The sequence below is a fragment of the Aquila chrysaetos genome, chromosome W, assembly GCF_900496995.4.
Source record: "Aquila chrysaetos chrysaetos chromosome W, bAquChr1.4, whole genome shotgun sequence".
NCBI classification, from domain to species: domain Eukaryota; kingdom Metazoa; phylum Chordata; class Aves; order Accipitriformes; family Accipitridae; genus Aquila; species Aquila chrysaetos.
The window spans coordinates 8,426,317-8,451,169 of NC_054457.1; the positions used below are offsets into that span (position 1 = coordinate 8,426,317).

General features: G+C 39.6%; 1 protein-coding gene across 1 annotated transcript in view; it reads right to left on the reverse strand.

Moving 5' to 3' along the window:
- Nucleotides 1–24,853, reverse strand: part of LOC121232755 (potassium/sodium hyperpolarization-activated cyclic nucleotide-gated channel 1-like) — a 240,105-nt gene that overhangs the window by 4,519 nt on the left and 210,733 nt on the right. The window contains exon 6 of the mRNA XM_041121157.1: nt 20,916–21,156. Coding sequence (XP_040977091.1) covers nt 20,916–21,156 — 241 coding nt within the window. The remainder of the gene's footprint in view (nt 1–20,915; nt 21,157–24,853) is intronic.

Sequence of the window (24,853 nt, forward strand, 5' to 3'; positions counted from 1 at the left end):
AGAGGAGACCAAAGCCATATGCAGAGTCCCAAGAAACAGCCCCAATTTTGCAACTGCTGATTCCTGAACCCGCAGGAAGAGGGTTACTGGATAAAGGCCAAAGTCGATGCCTGAGGCTTATAATGTGCTGGTTTTGGCTGGGATAGAGTTAATTTTCTTCATAGTAGCTAATATGGGGCTATGTTTTGGATTTGTGCTGAAAACAGTGTTGATAATTCAGGGATGTTTTCGTTATTGCTGAGCAGTGCTTACCCAGAGTCAAGGCCTTTTCTGCTTCTCACCCCACCCCACCAGCAAGTAGGCTGGGGGGGCACAAGAAGTTGGGAGGGGACTGTAGCAGTGCTACATATCAAGGTGCCGCGATTAGATCACTGGTCGGCCTGGACCAGGGAAGAGACAGATAACACACATGGTGTGAGTGCCAACTCCGTCCTTTATTGCGCAGTTAATTCCTTTTATACTAACAACGGTAGGTGGGATTACTGATATGTCATAGGGAGGCGACAACTAGCCTTCTACCTTTCCGTGACATCGCGAGATCTTCCGAACGGTGTTCCCTACAGGGGACACAGCTGGGACAGCTGACCCCAACTGACCAAAGGGATATTCCAGACCATATGACATCATGCTCAGCATATAAAGCTGGGGGGAAGAAGAAGGAAGGGGGGGATGTTTGGAGTGATGGAGTTTGTCTTCCCAAGTAACCATTACACGTGATGGAAGCCCTGCTTTCCTGGAGATGGCTGAACACCTGCCTGCCGATGGGAAGTGGTGAATGAATTCCTTGTTTTGCTTTGCTTGTGCACATGGCTTTTGCTTTACCTGTTAAACTGTCTTTACCTCAACCCATGAGTTTTCTCACTTTTACCCTTCTGATTCTGTCCCCCATCCCACTGGGGCAGAGTGAGTGAGCGGCTGTGCGGTGCTTAGTTGCTGGCTGGGGTTAAATCACAACAAAAACATATGGGGTAGAATAAGAGAGACGCATAAATGAATCTTAGGGAATTTTCCAAAGTCTTCAATATTCAGAAATGTTATAGAATTCTTCATAAGTTTGTAAAGTTGTCAAACTCAAAATATTGCTGATATGCCACTTTTTAAATGCATATATGTTAATTCTTTTCCACATCTTTGCCCCTCTTTTCAATGAAGATTTACATTAGAAAAGTTTGTGAGGCTTAGTATTACTTAAAATAAAAGAATATTTAACACAGTATTACATAAAGTAGAGTCAGTTAGAATTATTTTTCATTATATATTCCAGTTAGCTAAAAGTCAGGGTCTTTGCAGGATACTTCAAAATTAAAAAGAATTTGGAAGCTTCTTTCAAATTGTCTATCCATTCTTACCTATCTATCCATATTCCCTAAAAAGTAAAAATAAAATATGTTTTCTTTTAGATCACAACAGGTGTTTTATTAAAACATTCAAGTTAATTTATATTAAAATACAAAAAATTAAAAAGTCAGTTGCAAAAAGAAGTGTTTGAGTTGATCTCATTTTCAAGTCTGGGCATAAGAACACACTTAGAAATAGAAACAATTCTTGGACCCTACCTAAGTCTAGCAGTTGAGAGCAGTGAGTTCATATTTGTTCATATTTAAATACTAGCAGTGGGCTAGGAAACTGTCTCCTACCCTGCTTGTATGTTTATCACAAACTATCATTCTCAATGAATTCTGGAAATACAAATATTCTTCATTAATAAAAATAAAGAGTTCTGAAGGCGTTACTTCAGATGTATAATGTGCTAGAATAGTTCTTTCTTGTTTTGTATGTCTTTAAGAAAACACATTTTTTATTAATCTAGAATGTAAAGAACCTTGATGGTTTTCAGTCTCATACTTCTTGTTGAGGAATTTCCACATGCCACCTAACTCTGAAGGCTTAGGGGCTAAGATGCTTAAATAAGAGTGGATAAATCTGTGGTGGGTTGACCCTGGCTAGACACCAGGTACCCACCAAAGCCGCTCTATCACTCCCCCCCCCTTAGCTGGACAGGAGAGAGAAAATATAACAAAAGGCTTGTGGGTCGAGATAAGGACAGGGAGACATCATTCACCAATTACCGTCATGGGCAAAACAGACTCAACTTGGGAAAAATTAATGTAATTTATTACCAATCAAATCAGAGTAGGATAATGAGAAATGAAAACCAAATCTTAAAACACCTTCTCCCCACCCCTCCCTTCCTCCTGAGCTCAACTTTACTCCCGAATTCTCTACCTCCTCCCCCAGAGAGGCGCAGGGGGACGGGGAACGGGGGTTGTGGTCAGTTCATCACACGTTGTCTCTGCCGCTCCTTCCTCCTCAGGGGCAGGACTCCTCACACTCTTCCCCTGCTAGAGAGTGGGGTCCCTCCCACAGGAGACAGTTCTCCATGATCTTCTCCAACATGAGTCCTTTCCAAGGGCTGCAGTTCTTCACAAACTGCTCCAGCATGGGTCCCTTCCACGGGGTGCAGTCCTTCAGGAACAGACTGCTCCAGTGTGGGCTTCCCACAGGGTCACAGACTCCTTTGGGCGCATCCACCTGCTCTGGCATGGGGTCCTCCATGGACTGCAGGTGGATATCTGTTCCACCATTAACCTCCATGGGCTGCAGGGGGACAGCCTGCCTCACCATGGTCTTCACCACAGGCTGCAGGGGAATCTCTGCTCCGGTGCCTGGAGCACCTCCTCCCCCTCCTTCTTCGCTGACCTAGGGGTCTGCAGAGTTGTTTCACATATTCTCACTCCTCTCTCCCAGCTGCTGTTGTTGTGCTGCAGGGTTTTTTTCCCCCTTTCTTAAATCTGTTATCCCAGAGGTGCTACCACCGTCATTGATTGGCTCGGCCTTGGCCAGCGGCAGGTCCGTCTTGGAGCTGGCTGGCATTGGCTCCATGGGACACAGGGGAAGCTTCTGGCAGCTTCTCACAGAAGCCACCCCTGTAGCCCTCCCATTACCAAAACCTTGCCACACAAATCCAATGCAAAATCAAAGTACATTAATGTGGGATTAATACTAGTATTGAATGTATTTAAACTCCAACAGCTTTGGGGAGAATTTATAGAGACTAATGGCTATTGTAAGAGTCTTGACCTAACGTCCCTCACAAAACCTGATGTCCACGAAATAATGACAGTTTGCTGTAAAGAGCCAGCGAGGTCAAACAGAAGTCAGTCCTTTCCTCTTCCATCCCCTAGCTCAGCCTGACCCCTTCTCCTTTGAACCCACTGCTTTTTGGTTACAAGAGTGAGAAGGAAATTTTGCCGAAAAGGAGCAGTTAAATGCAGCAAATGACTGCTCCATTTCTTAAGTTTTACAATACATGGTTGAATTTATAGATAACAACTATCTGGAAAATCTGTGTGACTAATGATCACCTCTTGATTTTTAACTTTCTTCACTTAAAATTGCTGCAAACAATACTAAAGACATAAGGAGGTGTCTTCTGCTGTACTCAACAAATAAATATACTTGAGTCTAAAAATATCACATGCCCAAAACAAACATTGACTATGGATCCCAAGCATTCTGAACAGTGTAAAAAATAATGGAGAAAGTACTGTTTTCATCATTATTAATATAGAACATTGCATTTTTTATTACTTCAATAAGAAGTATAGGAAGAAACCATAAGAAACAATGCTAGATTTCATCACAGGACAACAGGACCATGGAATTCATGGATGTTACTGCAATAAATATCATTACTTTTTCCCCTTCTTTCCTCTTCCATTATTCTTGTCAAGTAAGGAGAATGGAAAGAATCACTCTGTAAACTATACATCATATTCTGCAAACCCTGTCAGCCCACAACTTATGGTTGAAGAGTATCTTTTCGGAAGGCTCTTAATAACCATAATAGTCTTCTAGTTAGATACGACAATAAAGGATGGGTCAGAAAAGATATGAGAAATGTCCCAGAGCCTAGAAACTGATCAGGAGTGCCACTGTGGAGCCTGAATGCTCAGGAAGCAGGGAAAACTTCATGTTCCCAGCTCCAGTTGAACGGTCTCATTCAAAAGATGAAATACATCCTTCTGACAGAAAAAGTACCATGTGATGAACATCCATAAAATGCATTTCCAGCAATGTTTCTTGACTGATTAGAGTTGTATTATAGCCACTGATATATCATCTATATTGCTTTGTTATACGTATCAATAGTATCATTTGTACTCTGGCCACAAGACTAATGTGCTTGTTAATTGTATGTGTTCTGCATTTAAGTTCATTTCATCTATTAGCTATTTGCTTGGAACAAACTTTCAAGCATAATAAGACATAATATATGAAATCTCATTTACTTGGACCGGAGAGCAAGAACAGAGAATGCCAAAATGTGTTCCCATCAAACACTTGTGTTCTTTTAAATAAATCAAAGTAATATTTTTTTTTTTTACAAATAAATAAACAATAGATTTCATGAGGAGAACTAAGTAATGAAAATATCCATGATATATTTAAAATGAGTCTTAGTGGCATCAAGTACACCAGGTACCTTCAACAATTACACTCTCCTTGACGTTCAGTTGATTTAAATGGACTATGAAAAACAATCAATAGCACAGGAGTGTGCAGTGAAAGACAAAGGGCACAGACTATTTTCAAACAGCTTGGACAAACAAGGTTCTTTATTAGCATAAAAAGAAAGCGGTGGCAGCATATTACTCACTAATATTCCCATCTGCGCTTGGCATGGTGCACTGCCTTCAGGCTGATGCTTTCAAAGTGTCAAATGTTTTATCTTTCCTTTCCAAATGTAAGAATGTCTTCAGTTCCAATTAATAATTATGTATTAGGCTACAATGAACCTGTAATTCAACTCTTAATGCAAGTTTTACTTTAATTATTTAATCCCTTTGGACAACTGTTCCCTAGAACATTCTGAAACAAATGTCAATCACTGCACTAATGAAAAATGACTATTTGAAAGTACTAAACAATGCTAAAAACATTAATTTGTTCATACATTCTATATTTAATACAAATGCAATTAATTTATCTGTGAAAATCACAATTTGTGTTCTGCTAAGATCTTTCTCACAGAACAATGCAGCTCTCAGAAGAACATTGAAAAGGGCTCAAATACCATGTACTTTTTGCTGTCAAGACATTGAACTAAACCCCACAATAATAAAAATTTGAAGCTAAGTCTGTTCTGAAGGTTATAATTATAATAATCAAAACTGATCAACAATATATCAGTTGCGCACATACATGGCAGCATTTCAGTAGGAGCATCAGGTTCAGTTTTTGGAACACCATGAATTTCTAAAGAAGCTTGCCCATATCTGTATCTTGTAAAACAGGAAACATGTAGATCATATTTTATTATTGCATCACTATGACAAAACATTCTGGATAGGAAATTCTACATACGTGAAAGACAGCACTAAGGAAGACTGATTTTAGGAAAACCTGAATGAGTGAAGGTGAATGATACAACCCATAGGTTGACTCTTAAAGAATTAGGATTAGTAGGCCTTTTGTAAGGGCCACAGTTTTGGTACCAACTGAAATCAGGTTCATACTTCTTATGGACTATATCGATATGCCACTGTAGGTGCTAATTTTCCCCCTCCCCTGTTGCTATGTGATTCCTTAACATTTTTTTCCTCAAGAAAATAACTGGTGCACCTCTAGCACCATTTGTGATGTTGCATTGCTTTATTAGTCTTTGCTGGATTGGTACATGAACTGGCTACCCTAGCGATAATTTCCTGTTTCCAATTTATATAGACCTATGAAAAACCTTTTCTTCTGGGAAGCAGTACAGCTTAGCTGACAGTGTGGCACCTATCCATTAACTGTCAGTTCATTTTCCATATAAATTATACTCCAGATGTAATTACTCAACTTTCTATGTCATATTAACATTTGACTAGAGATTGAGAAACTTCAAAAACCAAAATAACAATATAAAGTTGCCTTGAAGACAAAATGTGTCCACAAACAGATAAACTGATAATAAGGGAAACAGTGTGAGTCAAATAGTTAGCTGGTTTATTAAAGATATCAAACTGGTCCTGTCTCCATGGAACATGAGTCCTTCCCAAGGGCTGCAGTTCTTCACAAACTGCTCCAGCATGGGTCCTTTCCATGGGGTGCAGTCCTTCAGGAGCACACTGCTCCAGCGTGGGTCCCCCACGGGGTCACAAGTCCTGCCAGAAAACCTGCTCCAATGTGGGCTCCTCTCTCCACAGATCCGCAGGTCCTGCCAGGAGCCTGCTCCAGCGCAGGCTTCCCACAGGGTCACAGCCTCCTTCGGGCACCCACCTGCTCCGGCGTGGGGTCCTCCACAGGCTGCAGGTGGATATCTGCTCCACTGTGGATCTCCCTGGGCTGCAGGGGGACAGCCTGCCTCACCATGGTCTTCCCCACGGGCTGCAGGGGAATCTCTGCTCTGGTGCCTGGAGCATCTCCTCCCCCTCCTTCTTCACTGACCTGGGTGTCTGCAGGGTTGTTTCTCTCACATGTTCTCACTCCTCTCTCCAGCTGCAGTTTCTGTGCCCGCTGCAACTTTTTCCCCTTCTTAAATATGTTATCACAGAGGAGCTACCACTATCGCTGATTGGCTCAGCCTTGGCCAGTGGCGGGTCCATCTTAGAGCCGGCTGGTATTGGCTCTATTGGACACAGGGGAAGCTTCCAGCAGCTTCTCACAGAAGCCACCCCTGTAACCCCCCCCCCCCCCCCCCACTACCAAAACCTTGCCACACAAACCCAATACAAGTTCCTCAGCAGGAAACTTGTTTCATCATGTAGCAGGCATATACATTGCTGTGCAAATGGGCAAGGAGCTATTCAGACCATCTGGTTACTTTCAGCAGCAGAAGAAAGATAGAAAATCAAAGCAATTCAAAGGCTTGGGTCAGTTGGTCTAACGCATTTGGGAATGTTTTGTGAGAATGGGACAGCAGATTAGAATATTGTTTATTTTATAGAGAACAATGAGTTACTAAACTATTATAGACGGAACTTAAATGTATGACAGCTCTTTGCATCCCCCCATGCTTTCCTGCCTTTTTATAGCATGTCCTGTAAGTCTTCAGAGCATGTTTCCCAAAACTACCAGCTTTAGGTAATTCTCCCTAACTCTTCATAACAGCAACTCTTTGGCACAGTGCTAAGATCAGTAGTTCTTGATTTCCTTCAAGCTACTGAAGTTGTCCACTGACCAGAAACTAGCTAACAGGCACCTTCTTGGTGTGCCAGTCACAGGAAGGGACAGTAACCTTCAACCTGGGGCACTCTGCTCCCAGCTTTACAACAGGAAATGTGAGTGATATTTTTTCTTTAGCAAAGGACTATATAAACTTCAAGCAATTAAAAAAAAACCAACAGTAAGCTTCTTGAGAAATGGAGAATCCTTCAGAAATGGAGTGATTTTCCAGTTCCATGTTGACTTAACCATCTCTAATACAGAAAACAGAGAGAAGCTGTTTCATATGATAAAAATGTGATTGCTTTAACATATACTTTTGTATGTCTGTCTCCTTTTTCTTTATTAAACTCTGGAAAGCATCAAATACCTCTATCTTTAACTATTTTTTCTAACTTTTTAATATCTTCTTTTTATCTTTCAATATATTATCATTAGTGCACAAAATGGAAAACCCAGGGATATGCTACTTTTTGTTATAGACACTAAAATGACTAACACCAAGTCTTATGATTAGTCAGAATGTAACTTACACAAATTAAATGAGTTTCAGTAATTTATTTTCTCCACAGTAATAATTAAATGCTATGCCAGATAGCTATGTGGATTTTGTTTTGCAAAACAGTATTTACGTTCACAATAGTCAAGACTGTGGAGGGGAAAAAAAAAGCAATTCATATCCCCCAAATCCATATCTATGGAGTGGATGGAAATGAAAAGGCTCAGGTAACACTTAGCTCTGAAATCAGTCCTATATTTACAAAACTTTAAAATATAGTCACTGCCCAACAAGAACATTACCAGAGCAAAGGAGTGAATTTAAGGAGGAAGGAAAATGGAGACAATTACTGCCTTTTACAGCCAGGTTTGTAATCTGGACTGTCCAACAGAAAGGTATGCAAAACCTACATCTTTTCCCACCTTATTTATACTAAATATGGAATTGCAGACAAGACAGTTTGAGTTTGTCAGAGTGAGCAATAGCAGAAAATGCCTGCATGACCTCTTCATTTAAAATCTGCCAACAACAATTTTCTGTAAAGTTGCTTTCAGATATCTGGGCTCATCAACCAGAGAGAGGGTTCATGGCACATGGAAAATAAGGAGGTGGTTGGTGACAGCCAACGTGGCTTCACTAAGGGCAAATTGTGCCTGACAAATTTGGTGGCCTTCTACGACGGTGGATAAGGGAAGAGCAACTGACATCATCTACCTGGACTTGTGCAGAGCATTTGACGCTGTCCTGCACAACATCCTTGTCTCTAAAATGGAGAGACATGGATTTGATGGATGGACCACTCAGTGGATAAGGAATTGGCTGGATGGTCACACTCAAAGAGTTGCGGTCAACGGCTTGATGTCCGAGTGGAGAACAGTGACGAGTGGCGTTCCTCAGGGGTCGGTATTGGGACCGGTGCAGTTTAACATCTTTGTTGGCAATATGGACAGTGGGATTGAGTGCACCCTCAGCAAGTTTGTCGACAACACCAAGCTGTGTGGTGCGGTCAACATGCTGGAGGGAAGGGATGCCATCCAGAGGGATCTTAACAGGCTTGAGAAGTGGGCCTGTGCAAACCTTGTGAAGTTCAACAAGGCCAAGTGCAAGGTCCTGCACCTGGGTTGGGGCAATGCCAAGCACAAATACAGGCTGGGTGATGAGTGGATCAAGAGCAGCTCTGCAGAGAAGGACTGGGGGTGTTGGTTGACAAGAAGCTCAACATGACCCAGCAGTGTGCATTTGCAGCCCAGAAAGCCAACCATATCCTGGGCTGCATTAAAAGAAGCATGACCAGCAGGTCGGGGGAGATGATTCTCCCCCTCTACTCCATTCTCATGAGACCCCACCTGGAGTACTGTGTTCAGCACTGGGGCCCCCAACATAAGGACGTGGACCTGTTGGAGCGAGTCCAGAGGAGGGCCACAAAGATGATCAGAGGGCTTGAGCACCTCTCCTATGAAGACAGGCTGAGAGAGTTGGGGTTGTTCAGCCTGGAGAAGAGAAGGCTCTGGGGAGACCTTATAGCAGCCTTCCAGTACCTAAAGGGGGCCTACAGGAAAGATGGGGAGGGACTTTTTACAAGGGCATGTAGTGATAGGACAAGGCGTAATGGCTTTAAACTGAAAGAGGGTAGATTTAGATTAGATGTAAGGAAGAAGTTCTTCACTGTGAGGGTGGTGAGGCACTGGAACAGGTTGCCCAGAGAAGTTGTGGATGCCCCCTCCCTGGAAGTGTTCAAGGCCAGGTTGGATGGGGCTTTGAGCAACTTGGTCTAGTGGAAGGTGAACCCTGCCCATGGCAGGGGGTTGGAACTACATGATCTTTAAGGTCCTTTCCAACCAAACCATTCTAAGATTCAAACCATTCTATGAAGGAGGCCTGGATATACTGCTGAGTAGTTACTATTTTGAAGACGGACTGAAAATGGCCAATTACAATTAAGGGTCCAAACCAACTTCCTTAAAGCCTCAGTTTCAGTCTCCTGTCACTTTTTGAACTCTTTACCTAAACCTAATTTAAATTTAACTCTTTGTGATAGCTGTTGCCCTTATATAGTCATCGTATTTAAAAAAGAAAAAAAAAAATAAACTAGGTCAGTTTCTTTCACATTTTTATTGCCTGTTTCCAGTCATTTGATATTTCTGGCTCTGAAGACCCTGACATATGAGTTCTCAGCATGTACATTGTTTATTATTTTTTTGAATTTTATTTAATTTAACAGGGCAAATAAAAGAAATAGAAAATGTGCCCTAACCAGCAAGGTTGAAATTGTCAACTTTTTAAACAGAAAAAGATTAGAAAAAGGTGAATTAGGTACTTATTAATATAGCAATTAAAAATGCAAAAGTTTATCTATCTCATTCAGTAAGCTGGAGACTCATGCTTACTGACTTGTGTCATTGCAAGTTAGGAACATGATTCTTGTTTGCAAATACCTGTCCCTCCTTGCCAGCACCCTTACTGGCTGAGATAATTTCTCCATCATGAAGATATGTCATATATCTGAAGATAGGAAGAGAATGAAATGGTGTAAGAGACTGAATTGTTTTCTTGAACCATTTGCCTCAAAGATTGTTAGGTGTGAGGGACTGGGCTGTCATCTCAGGGAACTGTGAACTGCTTATCTTGAGCCCTTTGTCTCTAAGATGGCCTGTTTAAGCAGGACACTCCTCTGTCCATAAGGACGATAACCAGGCCATTGAGGCATCCAGGGGAGGGAACGGGGCTGGAGCTGAAAAGATACTGGTTTCTGGTGTTGATCACATGAAGGTCGTGTGATAGACGAAACCTGCAGCGCATGACATCATTGAAATATGCCCTATAAAAACCCATAGAGACAAGCTGTGGTGGCCTTTTCCCCACCACCGAAGAATTGAAGATCGAGGACCAACGGGATGCCGCTGGATCCGTGGTGGTGACCGTCCTTGCAACTCCCACCACCGACTGCTTGCCTGAGGACCAACGGGACGCCGCTGGATCCGTGGTGGTGACTATCCTAGCAACCCTACCCCAACTGCTTGCTTAATTTCTACCTTTTCTTCCATTCTATCCTATCGCCACCATTTTCCACTTTTGATACTTTTGATAATAAAAGCTCTTTTGACTATATGGCATTTGACCTCATTTGTGTCTTAATCTCGCTCTTGGGATCATATCGAAACCTTCCCTGACATTGGATCGGGACAAATGGGGACTGAAGAGAACATTTGCTTCTATATTTGAGGATGACATAATGATATGGTGTAATAGCCAATAAGTAATAATAGGGGTTTTAGTCTTCTTGAGGTACGAAATGGTCAGTAGGACAAAGAAGTAGATGATAAGGGATATCAGCACCCCCCCCCAAACAGTATTATACCAATCCCTTTGATCCAGAATGTTATCCTTTGAACACAATCACCACATTTGGAAAAAGGAAGTCTTGTCTCCAAAGCCTCTGAAACAAGAAGGAACTTTCAAAACAGACAAGTTGGAAGCAGCTGGAGACATGTATCCATGATTGGCATTTCAGAACCATTTTCCTGATCTACAATACAGGTGAAAGCTGATTAGGTCTTTTGCTATATTTCTTTCCATTACTCTTTTCCATAAAGGTCTCCCTCCAAAGCCCTCATTTGCTTAACTTTTGTGTATATATGTCAAATGTTTGGTAGAGTAAGTGGTCTAATTAGAGAGGTTCTATTCTTTATTTTTTTCTAATAGCATTTCTAATTGGCAGAGGTGTACATTTATTTCATTGTAGATAGCATAAATTTCCAGGGGGGGAAATTATTCTTCTGAAAAGAATTGCCTAACTTTCATTGACCCAAACTTTGATAGGATTTATAGAGGAATACTTATTTTTTAAAAACAAAGTCTGCTAATGGGTGAGCAACTTTTCATATTTATTTAGGATTTGTCAACAAGCCTAAAAGTATGTGCCTTTCTTTACTTTGACCCAAATTTATCTTTTATGCCACCTACCTATAAGAAGCCTGTTTCTTGAAACAACTTGTGTTCTTATCAGTCCATTTCCTTGAATAAGTCTTAATACAATACTTGATAGCAGCACTGAGAAAAGCAGTGTGATAACATGCTACTAATTTGGATGTTCTGAGACTTACTCAGAACAGGCCTCATTATTTCCATGTGAAATTCATTAAAACAACTTGGCAGATCCTTTAAAATATTATCTACTGTGATATAAGTAAATGTTGATACAGAAAAAGACATTTTAGGCATATATTAATTTTCAAGGCACGTTTGGATGCAATAAGCCAATCCATTTTAGCCATTCTCTAATGACTTGTAATTTTTTACAAGACTGATATATAACAATTTTTTTAAGCCCTCATATTTCCTGTAAAGTTAATACTGATACACTATTGAGCATATTTCAATGTAATACGCTTTATATATATCGACAGTGTTACAAATATTTTGATAAAAGTTAAAAATTCTATTTTATGTATGAGCTGGGTTTGATTAAAGGGTAAAGATTGTAGAACATAGGGGTGTGAAGCTCACAATGTAATTATAAAACTTAGGAACATACAAAACGTGTTGTAAACAATCATAAGAAAATGAGTATTGTCTAAAATTAGTTAACCATAGAAACTTTGACAGATTTGTTAGTTTGTAGTGTTTTGTTTTAAGAAACTAAGGGAGATCGTCATGGACCTTAGTTCTGTTGCTTAGAAACCCCACTTTGATCAAGATTCCAGTTAGTGGAATTAAGTAAGATTAACCAATGATTGTTTTAGTATGAGAATATTGATAAGGTGGTGTGACTGAAGGACCAATCATTAGAAACGTTAAATTTAAGAATTAACATAGAATATATTTTATGTAATCTAATACATGATGGTGAAAATCGGACTGCGCAGAATCACATAAGAGAGGTCAACTATCGGACAAAGTGAGGAAGACTATGGAAGACCACCAGAGGGCTTTTGAAGACCACCAGAGATTTCACTGAGTCTGCGTAAAAAGACATTTATATATGCTAATGGCTTATCGGGAAGTTGATGATTATGCATGACATTTCCCAGAAATTTAGTGAATATGTATAACAGGTGTGTATTTAACCTGCATGATTAAACCAGACAGGTGCACACGCTAGGTGGAGCGATCCCCCGTGTGCCCAGCGCTGCAATAAAGGAGTGCCTGCTTCTTAACTTCTCATTGCTGTTAAGGAGTTTTATTCCGGATTTTGGCAACAACAGTATAATTTAATTCTTTTCAGAAAGGTTGTTAGTAATAATTATTTTTACAGCAAGAAAGACAGCCAAATATACATGGTTAGAATACAATTGCCTTTATAAAAAAATGGCATGTTATCTGCCCAGAGACATTTTATGTCTTTTCTTTTTTCTATCTGAAGGTACTGCAAATAGCTGTGGCCAAGTTTTCATGACTAGAGCAGACAGAGGCAGCATTTCTTACATCCTGCCTATTTTCTCTTGTTAACTCAAATTCTCCTGAGAAAGCTCTGATAGAAGAGAACAGATAGAAGAGAAGCTTAGAATCATTATATAAAATAGAAATGCAAGTCCTTATTTTATCTTCAATGCTATTTATAACAGAGCATCTATATATTTTTATTTTACTTTAATGAAGTGTGCTTTCTACCAAGAGAGACTAAGATAGTCTATTTATTTTCTTTTAAAAACTCATAATTTGGATTATATTAATTTAATTTTCGTATAAAAAAAATTAAGCTTAGATTCTAAGATAATGTGCCTAAGTACAGATTCAGCTTTTATACTGGCTGGGTCAAAGTCCAAAAGTGACTTTGTTCCATTCATTTATGCCTACTTTTGTTCAGATGGATGCCTGTTGCCTTTTGAAAAAAGCCACTTAGTTGCTTATGTATTCAGTGTTATGCTCTTGTTATCTTGAGTTTGGCAAATAATAAGTTACAAATTAGACTATTCAACTTGAATTTAAGTGGACTGTAAAAATATTCCACTTCATTTTTTTTTATTAAATTATTAAAGAAATGATCAGAGACTGTCAGTTCTGAATTAAATATTTAGATTAAATATTTAATCTAAACCCAAATATTTAGTTTAAATTCTACTGTGTAAAAGTGAAGGTACTTGCAAAATCATCTTCTGGTTTATCTGTGTTGGTCACTTCAGATTTCCAAGCTATACTGATGTGACATTTTGCTTGTGTCCAGTAGACGCTCTTAGGTATAAAGATTAAATTAAATTTTTTTTATATTATTCATGAATTCACAGAACTAGAATTATAATTTGGTTTGAAGCCTATGTTATTTAGATACCAGGAATTATTATTAGCATTATTATCATTAACATTATTAAATATATATTTTAGTTTTTGCTAATTACTAAAACTCCTAAAACCAAATCCACTTCTACCTTCTAGCATCGCAGAGTAAGTTATTTTCTTTCTAACTTCTTTAGAAGTCTCTTAGACTTTTAAAAAGAATAAATAGCAAGTTCTTCTGACTGCATAGTATTTTCTATATAAAATATGGTGTCAAAAGAACAACATAATGCAGAACAAGGAATTATGCTATACCATGAGGAAACTGTATCCTCAAAATGGCAGACTAGTCTGTGCCAAAAAGACATTTCATTTTTAGGACCTCTTGCAGACAATACTTTTAGAAAAATGGTTTATACTGTTCACTTGAAAAGTATTTTATGAATGAGTTGGTAAGGAGATCTGGAGATCCTGCTCTCCTAAAGCATTTAATAGTGTACTTGCCATTAAGAATATGAATAATCACATCTCAGAGAAACTACTTATAATTAATTATGTATTTCAGTGTGGTGCTGGATTGGAGTATGAATACTGAGAGACTTAATTCACCAATACCTTGAATAAGAAGTAGCCATATGCAGTGTTTTTGCAAAATGTAAAACTGCATCATATCATATTGTCCAGGTATAAATTACAAGGTGTAAAGCAGTGAGCAGACAGGCACTTTAACAGCATTTTCTCTATTTATAATCAATATTATGCTGCAAATCCTTAAAAGTAGAGCATCAAAAGGAAGTACCTAGAGTGTACCCAGAAAAAAAAGTGGCAAAATATAATCTAAAGTGACTCAACATTTCCCATGGTATTATTTTCCAATGCACTGGTCTAAAATATACTGACAGTTGCTGTTCAGAAATGAGGAAAAAGCTCCATCAATAATAGGTAGGTCAAAGTAGTTCTGTCTAACTGGCCTTCTACAAGCTGAAGCAAATGCAAGATACAATTTATTAGAATTTCAAGTGTGTAAGGATAACTGTTAAAACAGTATTAAATAATTTAGGCAAAATAAAATATTTAAAAATCTAAAGTATTCCATGAACTACATGTTATAAAAAATAAAGGGAGGAAAAGGCCTTTCCAGAAGGGAAGGAGAACTTGCAGAGCCAGAGCTTATGATGATGACTAAAGGAGCACTAAGAGCCACACATGGAACCAATTGAGTAAGAGAAAAGGAATTGTTGGAAAGGAGTTCTTTTACTAAAACCAACTTCTCTCTAGTTTATTGCACTCTTGTATATTTTTTGTTGTTATTAATCATAAGACATTTTGAATCACCAACATATATAATATTATTATAGAGTGGTTCTGATATCATTTACTCCAGCAAAAATCAGAATTGCCTCGTATCAGCGGTATTACACCAGTTTATACTGATGTATATTGGTATAATGTAAATTAGATTAGTATTAGGTTCATTAGATACATTATTATTTCTGCTCTGTAAAGCCTCAGTAAATGATGAACTATGCTTCTCTATAAGCAAAAGACTCATATTCTTGTGCTTCATCTGTAAAGACTTCAGAATCTTTGCTTTTTACCAATTTTATGTGTCTAGTGAGGAAGAAATATGCAATCTGTTCAGTAATACCTCCTACCACAAGAAGCCTTTGAGTAATTTCTAATACAGTCATCTGGTACTCAGAGGAAAAGGTTCAGTAGGACTGAAACATGGCAATTTCCTCCTTACCATTTACTACTGGGATTATAGCATAAATGAGTTTGAAATACTGAGGTATTAAAGAAACACAAATATATACTGAGACAGACAAAAAAATTGGGGAGGTCTCATTCTCCACTGCTGTGTACTTAACAAAGACTTTACATTTTCAGTATTGTAAACTGCAAATACTCAAAACCATGGACCAGATGACAAAAAAAAAAAAAAATTTAGCCATCACAACATCCTCAAAATACAATTGCTTACATTTTTCACCCGCCTCCCAATTCTTCTCTGTCCCAGGAAGGCTGAATTCAAGTGTGTTCATATCAAGCTTACAATTCAACTTAGCTGCAAACACACATTCAGTCAGGTTTCCCTACTTGCTGTTCAAAAGGGATAAGTGTAAGCACCTTCCTGCTCCCTTTCCAGCTTCTGAAGGTTGCTTTAGGCTTGTTCACACATTCTCTTGCCCCTTGCATTTTCTTCCCTTTCCCATCAATCTCATGCCCACGACATTCCCCTGCACTCACAGTTCCTCTATCTCATATCTTTGCACCACTCACAACCTGACTCCTACCCACACAGTCCTCTCTCTGTTGACCTCCATCTCGCTCTCCACACTCTTCTGACCTCCCCTATGGTTTTGTCCTATACGTTAACATAGTCTACCTTCTCCTGGTCAGGAGTATCCACTCTCTCCTGACATTCTTCATTCACATTTTACTCTCCCTGCCCATCTGTCATAGTTTAACCCCAGCCAGCAACTAAGCACCACGCAGCCGCTCACTCACTTCCCCTCCACCCAGTGGGATGGGGGAGAGAATCAGGAAAAAAAGTAAAACTCATGGGTTGAGATAAAAACAGTGTAATAGAACAGAAAGGAAGAAACTAATAATGATAATAATAACAATAATAAAATGACAATACTAATAAAAGTATTGGGATATACAAAACAAGTGATGCACAATGCAATTGCTCACCACTCGCCAAACAATGCCCAGTTAGTTCCCAAGCAGCAATCCCTCCCAGGCCAACTCCCCCCAGTTTATATACTGGGCATGATGTCACATGCTATGGAATACCCTGTTGGCCACTTTGGGTCAGCTGACCTGGCTGTGTCCCCTCCCAACTTCTTGTGCCCCTCCAGCCTTCTTGCTAGCTGGGCATGAGAAGCTGAAAAATCCTTGAGTTAGTATAAACGCTACTTAGCAACAACTGAAAACATCAGTGTGTTATCAACATTCTTCTCATACTAAATCCAAAACATAACACTATCCCAGCTACTAGAAAGAAAATTAACTCTATCCCAGCCGAAACCAGGACACCATCCGACAGAAGCAGCTAGAAGGAGAAGGTTATAATTTTCATTGAGGGCAACCTTGTTTCCTGTTGTATGAAAACTGTGTCAGTCTCAGTGTGAGAAGTTCCATTCTCTTTTATTTGTAAAGAGAAAAGACATGTTTACTGCTTTGCTGAAAGTAGCAGCAATCCCATTCCTAATAATGGGGAAGTAGAAGATATTTTATAAAACGGAGTAAAGTGAAGGAAGACATCAAAAATCCATAGACATTTAGGAAAAATAAGTATTGCGGTATTTCCTCAAAAATAACAAGATATGGTCCTGAAGAATCTGATGAAAGCAGCTATAGAGTATTAAAATCCTGGAATTCTCCATTGGTAACTGTGGCTTATGTCATTTCACTGATGTAGAAATGAATATATAACTGAGCAATATAGTGAAAATTAGCATCATGTATTATTCATTGCCTAATTCCTTTCCCTGCTATAAAAACTCACACAAACACATCATGTAAGGACAGGGATTCTAAGTTAAGGCAATAAAAAGTTACTGTTTTCTTTAAATGTCAGTAAAAGGAAAAGGAAAATGGATTGTCCTGAATCTTTATGAAACAATCCTTCCACTGATCCATGTCTGTTCAAGACATAATTTATGGCACTCTTTAAAACATTTCCTCTGTGGTCATTACTGAAAGGTTTGAAAGAACATAGTCAACCTCAAATCACACTTTTTTTCTGAACATATTTATATATCTATTTTGTTATTCCAATAATTGGGGGACATTGTTTTTTGGTATGTTGACTGCAGATCTGAGGGAGTGTAGACTGGTCAGTATTTCTCACTTGCTCCCTTACATGTTTTGTGTATTCTGTCGAAGGGGAAGTGGAGGCAAAGGTAGGGGGGTACATGGCCTATGGAAAAGCATAATACCAAAAATTACTTTCAAATTCATACTAGTACTTGGAGTAGACATGTCGGATGATAATATCCTTCAATTAGGATATTGAAGGACAAAAAACTTGTTGGGATCAAAATTAGCATCCTACATGCTGCTGGGCTAAGTAATGCTCCTGCACACAAAGTTCAAGAAAATTAGATTTATGAACACACATGAAGGTTAAGGGATAGGATGTTCTTCCCACAGGAATAGCAATGAACAAACCACAGTATCTCTGTGGCTAGTCTTGTACTTCTTCCCTCCAGAAAGGAGAAACCAGTGAGCACAGATGAGGAAATGATGCAGACAGTAATCAAGCCCAGATCTATGGAGGGCTCTCTAGAGTCACCACTCTGCACCTCCCTCAAAAATCAATGTAAAGCAGAGATGAAATGTAGCCTGATTAATCAATTCCATTGATGGTTATCCAGGCACATTCTTTCTGAGAATTTCTAAGCAATTGTAAGGTTTATCTAGTTTCATGTGCGACTTATAACACCCAGATCCATAAGGAAGCCTGTTTTTTAATTAAGAACAAAGATCAGGCAAGAGAATTCTGCTTTCGTCAGGAAGCTTTACTCAGATTCTGATACACATTTCAGGGAAAGAACATCTCCAGAGAGAGGAGAATATTAGAATTTTTTTTTCTGCTTTGACAAGCCAAACATTTTTCAATTTGCAGTTGTCCAATATGCAGCTTGTTTCCTCTCTTTTCAGCTGCAGTCAAATAGGTATTTCTTCTCCAGGGTCTGAAACCAACTTCAGGGAATTCACAATGCTATATGGTATTCTGTTAAAACAGATCTGAATCGCAACACTTTGGATCTCAGGGCACTTCCTTTCTCAGGTTCTTTCTCCCTGTGTCCTCTCCTCTCTTTGTTACATCAAGCAGCAGCTATTATCTCCCATTTTCCTCAGCAGCTGTTAGGGTTTGGATGCATTTGCCCCCATTTTTGCACCCCTCGTCTCATCCCAGCTGCAGTTTGGATGAACAAAACTTCTTTGGTATGCAGTGTAATAAGTTCTTGTGGTGTCTGGATATTGCAAATAGCTTATTTTTTGTCTGCATTCCTGCTAAGAAGGGTAGCGGATGAACAGGATGAGCTAAGTAGTTGTTTGCACTGCAACAACAGGCTAACAGTTATGTAAAATACTTTCATGTGCAATCTCCTCTGATCCTCTGCTGGTTCAGAGGAGTATTATGGCCAGATTCAGCACACAGGCTCTTGCAAACTCATTTTCATAAACTAGGGCACTGCTAAGCATAGAGAAGACCGAGACCAAGGTTGCTCTGTTTCTTCATCCTCAGCATTTACCTTTTCTTTCTCCTTAATCTCCTGTCTTCAGCATCTACAGTTTAAGCCCATGTGTGGCAGTACATCCCGCCCCCCCCCATCCTGCCAGCAGGAAACGAAACTTCTCCAGGAAGGGAGAAGGGGAAGGAAACCCTGGAGGCTGCAGGTTGAAATTTGAACTGGCCAATCGAGATGCGCCAGGTACACCGAGGTGACCCTCCTAGCCAATAGAATTAAATGACCACAGGTCAGATTCGACAGGGGTATAAACGGGGTCCCGCCGGAGGACACGTTGGCAGTCCTCCTCGGAGCAGCGGGTCTGCAGTCGGGGACTCCCCCTCGGGTCGGGGCACCGCCCGAGGTAACTCCTCGAGGGAGAGAGCACTCAGCTTTTAGGGCAGTGATACGCGCGTTTTGAGCCGTCACTTTAAATCTTGGGGATTCTTAAGTCGTCCGTGTAGTATTAATTCTCTTTACATCATTGAGCCTGTGGTTTTATAAAATGTTACCGGACTTCTAACTAACTTTTGCTGAAGACTAAATCTGAGTCTTAACACCTGTTGGATTTGGTTAGTCGTGCATCCGTAACACCATGAGATAAGCACAAGACTTCTTTACTGAAGTGCTTCTACAAATACTGGTACAAATCACCTTGCAGAGGCTGCTGCAGAGTGACAAGGCCTGCTGGCCAGATCAGTAGGAGTTGCTTTAGCGTATTATTCTAAAATGGGATTAGTTAAGTAACTCTATAGCCCAATTCAAACACTGAGCCAAATTCACTTTTCTAAGCTTCCCACTTCTATATATCAGCTAAATACCACTGATTAGATTTTCAACTGAACATTTTCTGAAAGGCTTTTGACTCAGTTCTGGAATAATTCATGGGATTCAACAGAAAATTAATACAATAACCAACTAACTGTAACCATCATGGGTGGCAGTGGTACACACAAATGTTCAATCAGCTTCTGGAAACCAGTCTTGCTGCTACTCACAGAAGCAGACACCTATTCTATTGCACAAAGTCAATTTACAGTCACAAGGAACAACATTTTCATACCGGTCAATTATTATATGTAAAAAAAAGAGATTGTTTTAATCCAAATATAAAAATTTGGATGCCTTCATCTAAATAAACCCCTATTTTTCATTAGGATTACCAGATGAATTTAATTTGGATTAAAATTATGGTTTTTATTAATATACATCTGTTAGAGAGCTATCTAGTCAAATAGGGAGTCCAGTTTCTCATAGTATATACTGGAAGGATAAACATTGTTGTGTGCTAAAATTCAGTAAAAAAGCACTAATAACAGCCTGAAATATTCTTGAAGAATAACAAAATATCCCATGTAAATAATGGTCTTTTATCCACTGTCTAATTTTGTAATTCTTACAGTGATATTTACCTTTTAGAAGTACTTTACATTTATGACTCAAAATTTGTATCCCTTTTTAAAGAAGATTAATCCTGCTTATTTTACCTTTAAATAGCTATAAAATTACTATGCAAATTATTATATTTTTATTGAAATACTGTCTGTTAAATAACAGTGCTCAATTCAAAATAACTTGAAAATTCAGGAAGGTCATTCTGTATCTTCAATAGTTATCCTTGCAACAGTAAGCAGACTATGAATGTCTTATTCAGAAATATTTTGTGCACTCTTCACTGCAATTGAAATTTTCTAGGCAAAAGACACTCAGTAGACTTATTCTGATGTCTCTATATGTCTGATATCTGAACATGTTTTATTCTAGTGCATTCACTCCAATCTTATAATTAATTTTTTCCTACTCACCCCCAAAGTAAGAGCCATCTGTCAGCTTCAGCTCCTTGTTGGATTTGGTGATGACACCAGCAACACCATGCTGAATGAAATACATCTTTTTACCCACAGCCCCTTCTCGGATAATATAATCACCAGGTTGGAACACCTCGAATCGCAGTTTGCTTAGCATGGCAGTCACAAAATTTGGGTCTGCATTAGCAAAAAGAGGCATTGTAGCAACCAGCTTCCGACAATTGAAGTTGACAATCTCCTAAATGGGAAAGAAACATAATGATAATAATGGTCAGCAAATATGTACATTATGATGGGCATTGAGAAAAGACTTTCTGCTTTCTTCACAAATAAGTTCTTTATGCTCTTATTGGGCTTTTCTGTGTTTCTTTCCATGCCTAATTTTTTTACTCTTTTCATTACAATTTCATCTGTTTGTACTTAAGTGATTGAAACAAGAGTGCAATACTGATTTGTATTACTGAGGTTAAAGGTTGCCTTCTTCAGGTGATTTTCACATTATTTGTTATTTCCTTTGGCTTTTAAGGGAAAAAAGATGACAGAAAGATAAAAATTAAATAGGAATTACACTGGCTGACAACAAGATTAGCTGCTGCAATAACTGTATTAAGTGATAAAAGTTATGCAAGCAGAAAGTTTATCCCTGTGTTTTCAAATATTACACTAGTAACATCTTTCTGATTGGAACAACTGCAGTGGTAATATAAATGCACAGTATAGTTAGCTGCAGGGCTAGCTGAAATCAACAGGAAAATTTCCTTCCCAGAATTTAATTCATCTTATAAACACTGAGGCATACATTCCTGCCCTTCAAAGAAATGCATATACAGTAGACCCTTATATGCAGAAAGCACTACTATTTTCCTAAGACTGCTACAGGCCTTAAGGGCATCTCCCACCAAGAATATTTATATTTACAGAGCCAACTATGAGCACATCTACACGAAAGTATTAGTAGCAAAAAGCTATAAATGTACTACTTGCTTTAAACTAAAAAATGAACAATTCCTGAAAGAATTTCAAGAATTTCAAATTGTTTCAAGCTAATTCTTGCAGACCTTACTTTGTCTTAGGAAACTGAACATCGTCAGTTGTCATACAGATTTAACAGTGTATTGAAGAACTGGGACTAATCAGTATTAGACTTGAAGAGGGGCTCAGGCAAGCAACATCTACTGAGTTAGCAACCCAAACATGACAGGAAAAGCATATATGATCATCTGTGTATAAATGCACAGAGAAGAAATAAAAGAAAAATACAACCAGCAGTCACCTAACTGCTTTGGAAACCTAAATATTATTTCAATGTCAGAGGAGCATCCCTAGTATTTCTTACACCAAGACAACTCTTCATGACTGATGCAAAGGAGACATCCCACCTACCAGTGCTCTCGCCTCCTTGACTGAGGCCCCTTGCACTCCTGCTGGATGTTGCTCTTTCAACCTTCCATGCAACTGCTGTCTCATACTTACATATCTCACATATCCCATGCAGCTTGCTCTCTGGGCAGCAAGTTCAGTTATGCTTGTCCACAGTTCAGACAAATTCCTTCCTTCTTCTCCCACCCCCACCATCTGATATCCTGCTTGCAGACGTGATGGGAAAGTTCAGCTAATTCCACGGTATAAGCATCAAAACCATAATGGGTTCTTTGTAGCAGTGCTACATATCAAGGTGCCGCGATTAGATCACTGGTCGGCCCGGACCAGGGAAGAGACAGATAACACACATGGTGTGAGCGTCAACTCCGTCTTTTATTGCGCAGTTAATTCCTTTTATACTAACAACAGTAGGTGGGATTACTGATATGTCATAGGGAGGCGACGACTAGCCTTCTACCTTTCCGTGACATCGCGAGATCTTCCGAACGCCACACCCTACAGTTCTTAAAATCAGTCCCCTTGCATCTGGGAAGGAGGGGGGGAATCTGCCTTTGAAGGGTATGACGGTCTGACAAATTATAGTCAATGTCTCAAACATTCGTTAAAGAACTTTGGTGGAGAAAACGGCCTCTGTAAAAACGCTGGAGTTTTGTGAACAGGACAATGTGGCTGGAGGAGAGGGCCCCACGGAGGGTGGGACTGCACTTCTCCAAAGCCGCAATTCCTTAAGTGACCAGGAGAAGGAGCACAGCATATGTACCTGGAGGAGGAGGCCCCACAGAGGATGGGACTGTGCTTCTATCTTAAGCGGTCATGCCAGCAGGAAAAGAGAGGCAGCTCCGCAATGAACCCCCCCAAAGCTCACCGACCGATTCCAGAGAACCCCGGGAATGGGAACTGCGCATGTCAAGACCATCGACTAACACACTATAAAAGAAGGGAGAACGAGTTCTCAGTGCGCGCCCTCCGGAACTGGATCTCTACGCTGGCTGGACCAACGCTGGACCCAGGACTGGTGAAACCCTTTTCTTCTCTCTTTCTTTCTTTCTTTCTCTCATTCTCTCTCTCCCTCTTTTCCTTCTCTCTTTTCCACAGTCCCTACACCTCATCCTTTCAAACATAAACCATTGACCAAGTCTGAGACTAGGAGTGGATCTAGCTGCCCCTGGGCTCCTCTTTGAGAAGGAGTCCAGAAAGCAAGGGGGTCTGCTCTGAACCTCGTGACTCAATGGGAGGGCTCTCCTTCTGATACATTTCATGTTCCTTTTTCCATTTCTTTTTCTACACCTCCCTTCTCTTCTCAAACAGCGGCTTAACGACATGTTGCAAGGTTCATATTGATAAGTTCACTTGTACTTGGGCAAGGTTAGCTAGGTTGAATAAATGTTGATTGTTGTTTGAACTCCCCTGGTGTCGTTTCACCTTAATTCTGACAAAGGAAATCCACGAACCTGAGTCGCTCCAACTTTGGGATGCAACAAAGGGAAGCCATTGGCTACTGAGGCAATTAAGAGGCATGGGCATGATCTAAGAGTGAAGAAACAACCACCTTTCCAAGAGAAATTACATCCTTTCAAAATAAATCCAGTGGAACTTGGAAAAATAATGTGAAGCAAAATGTCTCACCAGGCACCTGGGAAGCAGAAAGCTGTTATCTCCAGCAATGTCTTATCTTCCACTTAAAAAAAAAAAAAGAAAAACCAGGGCAAAATTACTTCCTTGTGCTACTCCTAGGATAGACATGATATCTTCTGACAATCCCACAAGAAAGTGTCATTATATAATGGCAAGGTGGAAACAGAAGTGTCTGTAAGCAGAAATGAACATTGACTCTTAACAAAGAGCAGTACAGTGATTCTCTTTAACCTTGGTCTCAGTAGCATCACATCTTTATACTTAGATAAATATAATATCTTTTTTCCTCTGGAATGAACCAAGGAGATACAAAAAATATATAAATTTATATAATTTTAATTTAATGTAGATTTAATTTCAGAATTATTGGGTTAAAGATAGAGTGAATGAAGAGTAAGATGCTACATCTTTGAAGTCAATCACTAAACTCCAATTGAATTCAGTGGTGTCCTAGTTTCAGCTGGGATAGAGTTAACTGTCTTCCTAGTAGCTGGTACAGTGCTATGTTTTGAGTTCAGTATGTGAAGAATGTTGATAACACTGATGTTTTCAGCTGCTGCTAGTAGTGTTTAGACTAATGTCAAGGATTTTTCAGCTTCTCATGCCCAGCCAGCGAGAAAGCTGGAGGGGCACAAGAAGTTGGCACAGGACACAGCCAGGGCAGCTGACCCAAAGTGGCCAACGGGGTATTCCATACCATGTGACGTCCCATCTAGTATAGGAACTGGGAAGTGGGGGCGGGGAATCGCCACTGGGGGACTAGCTGGGTGCTGGTCAGTGGGTGGTGAGCAATTGCACTGTGCATCATTTGTACATTCCAATCCTTTTATTATTGCTGTTGTCATTTTATTAGTGTTATCATTATCAGTATTAGTTTCTTCTTTTCTGTTCTATTAAACTGTTCTTATCTCAACCCG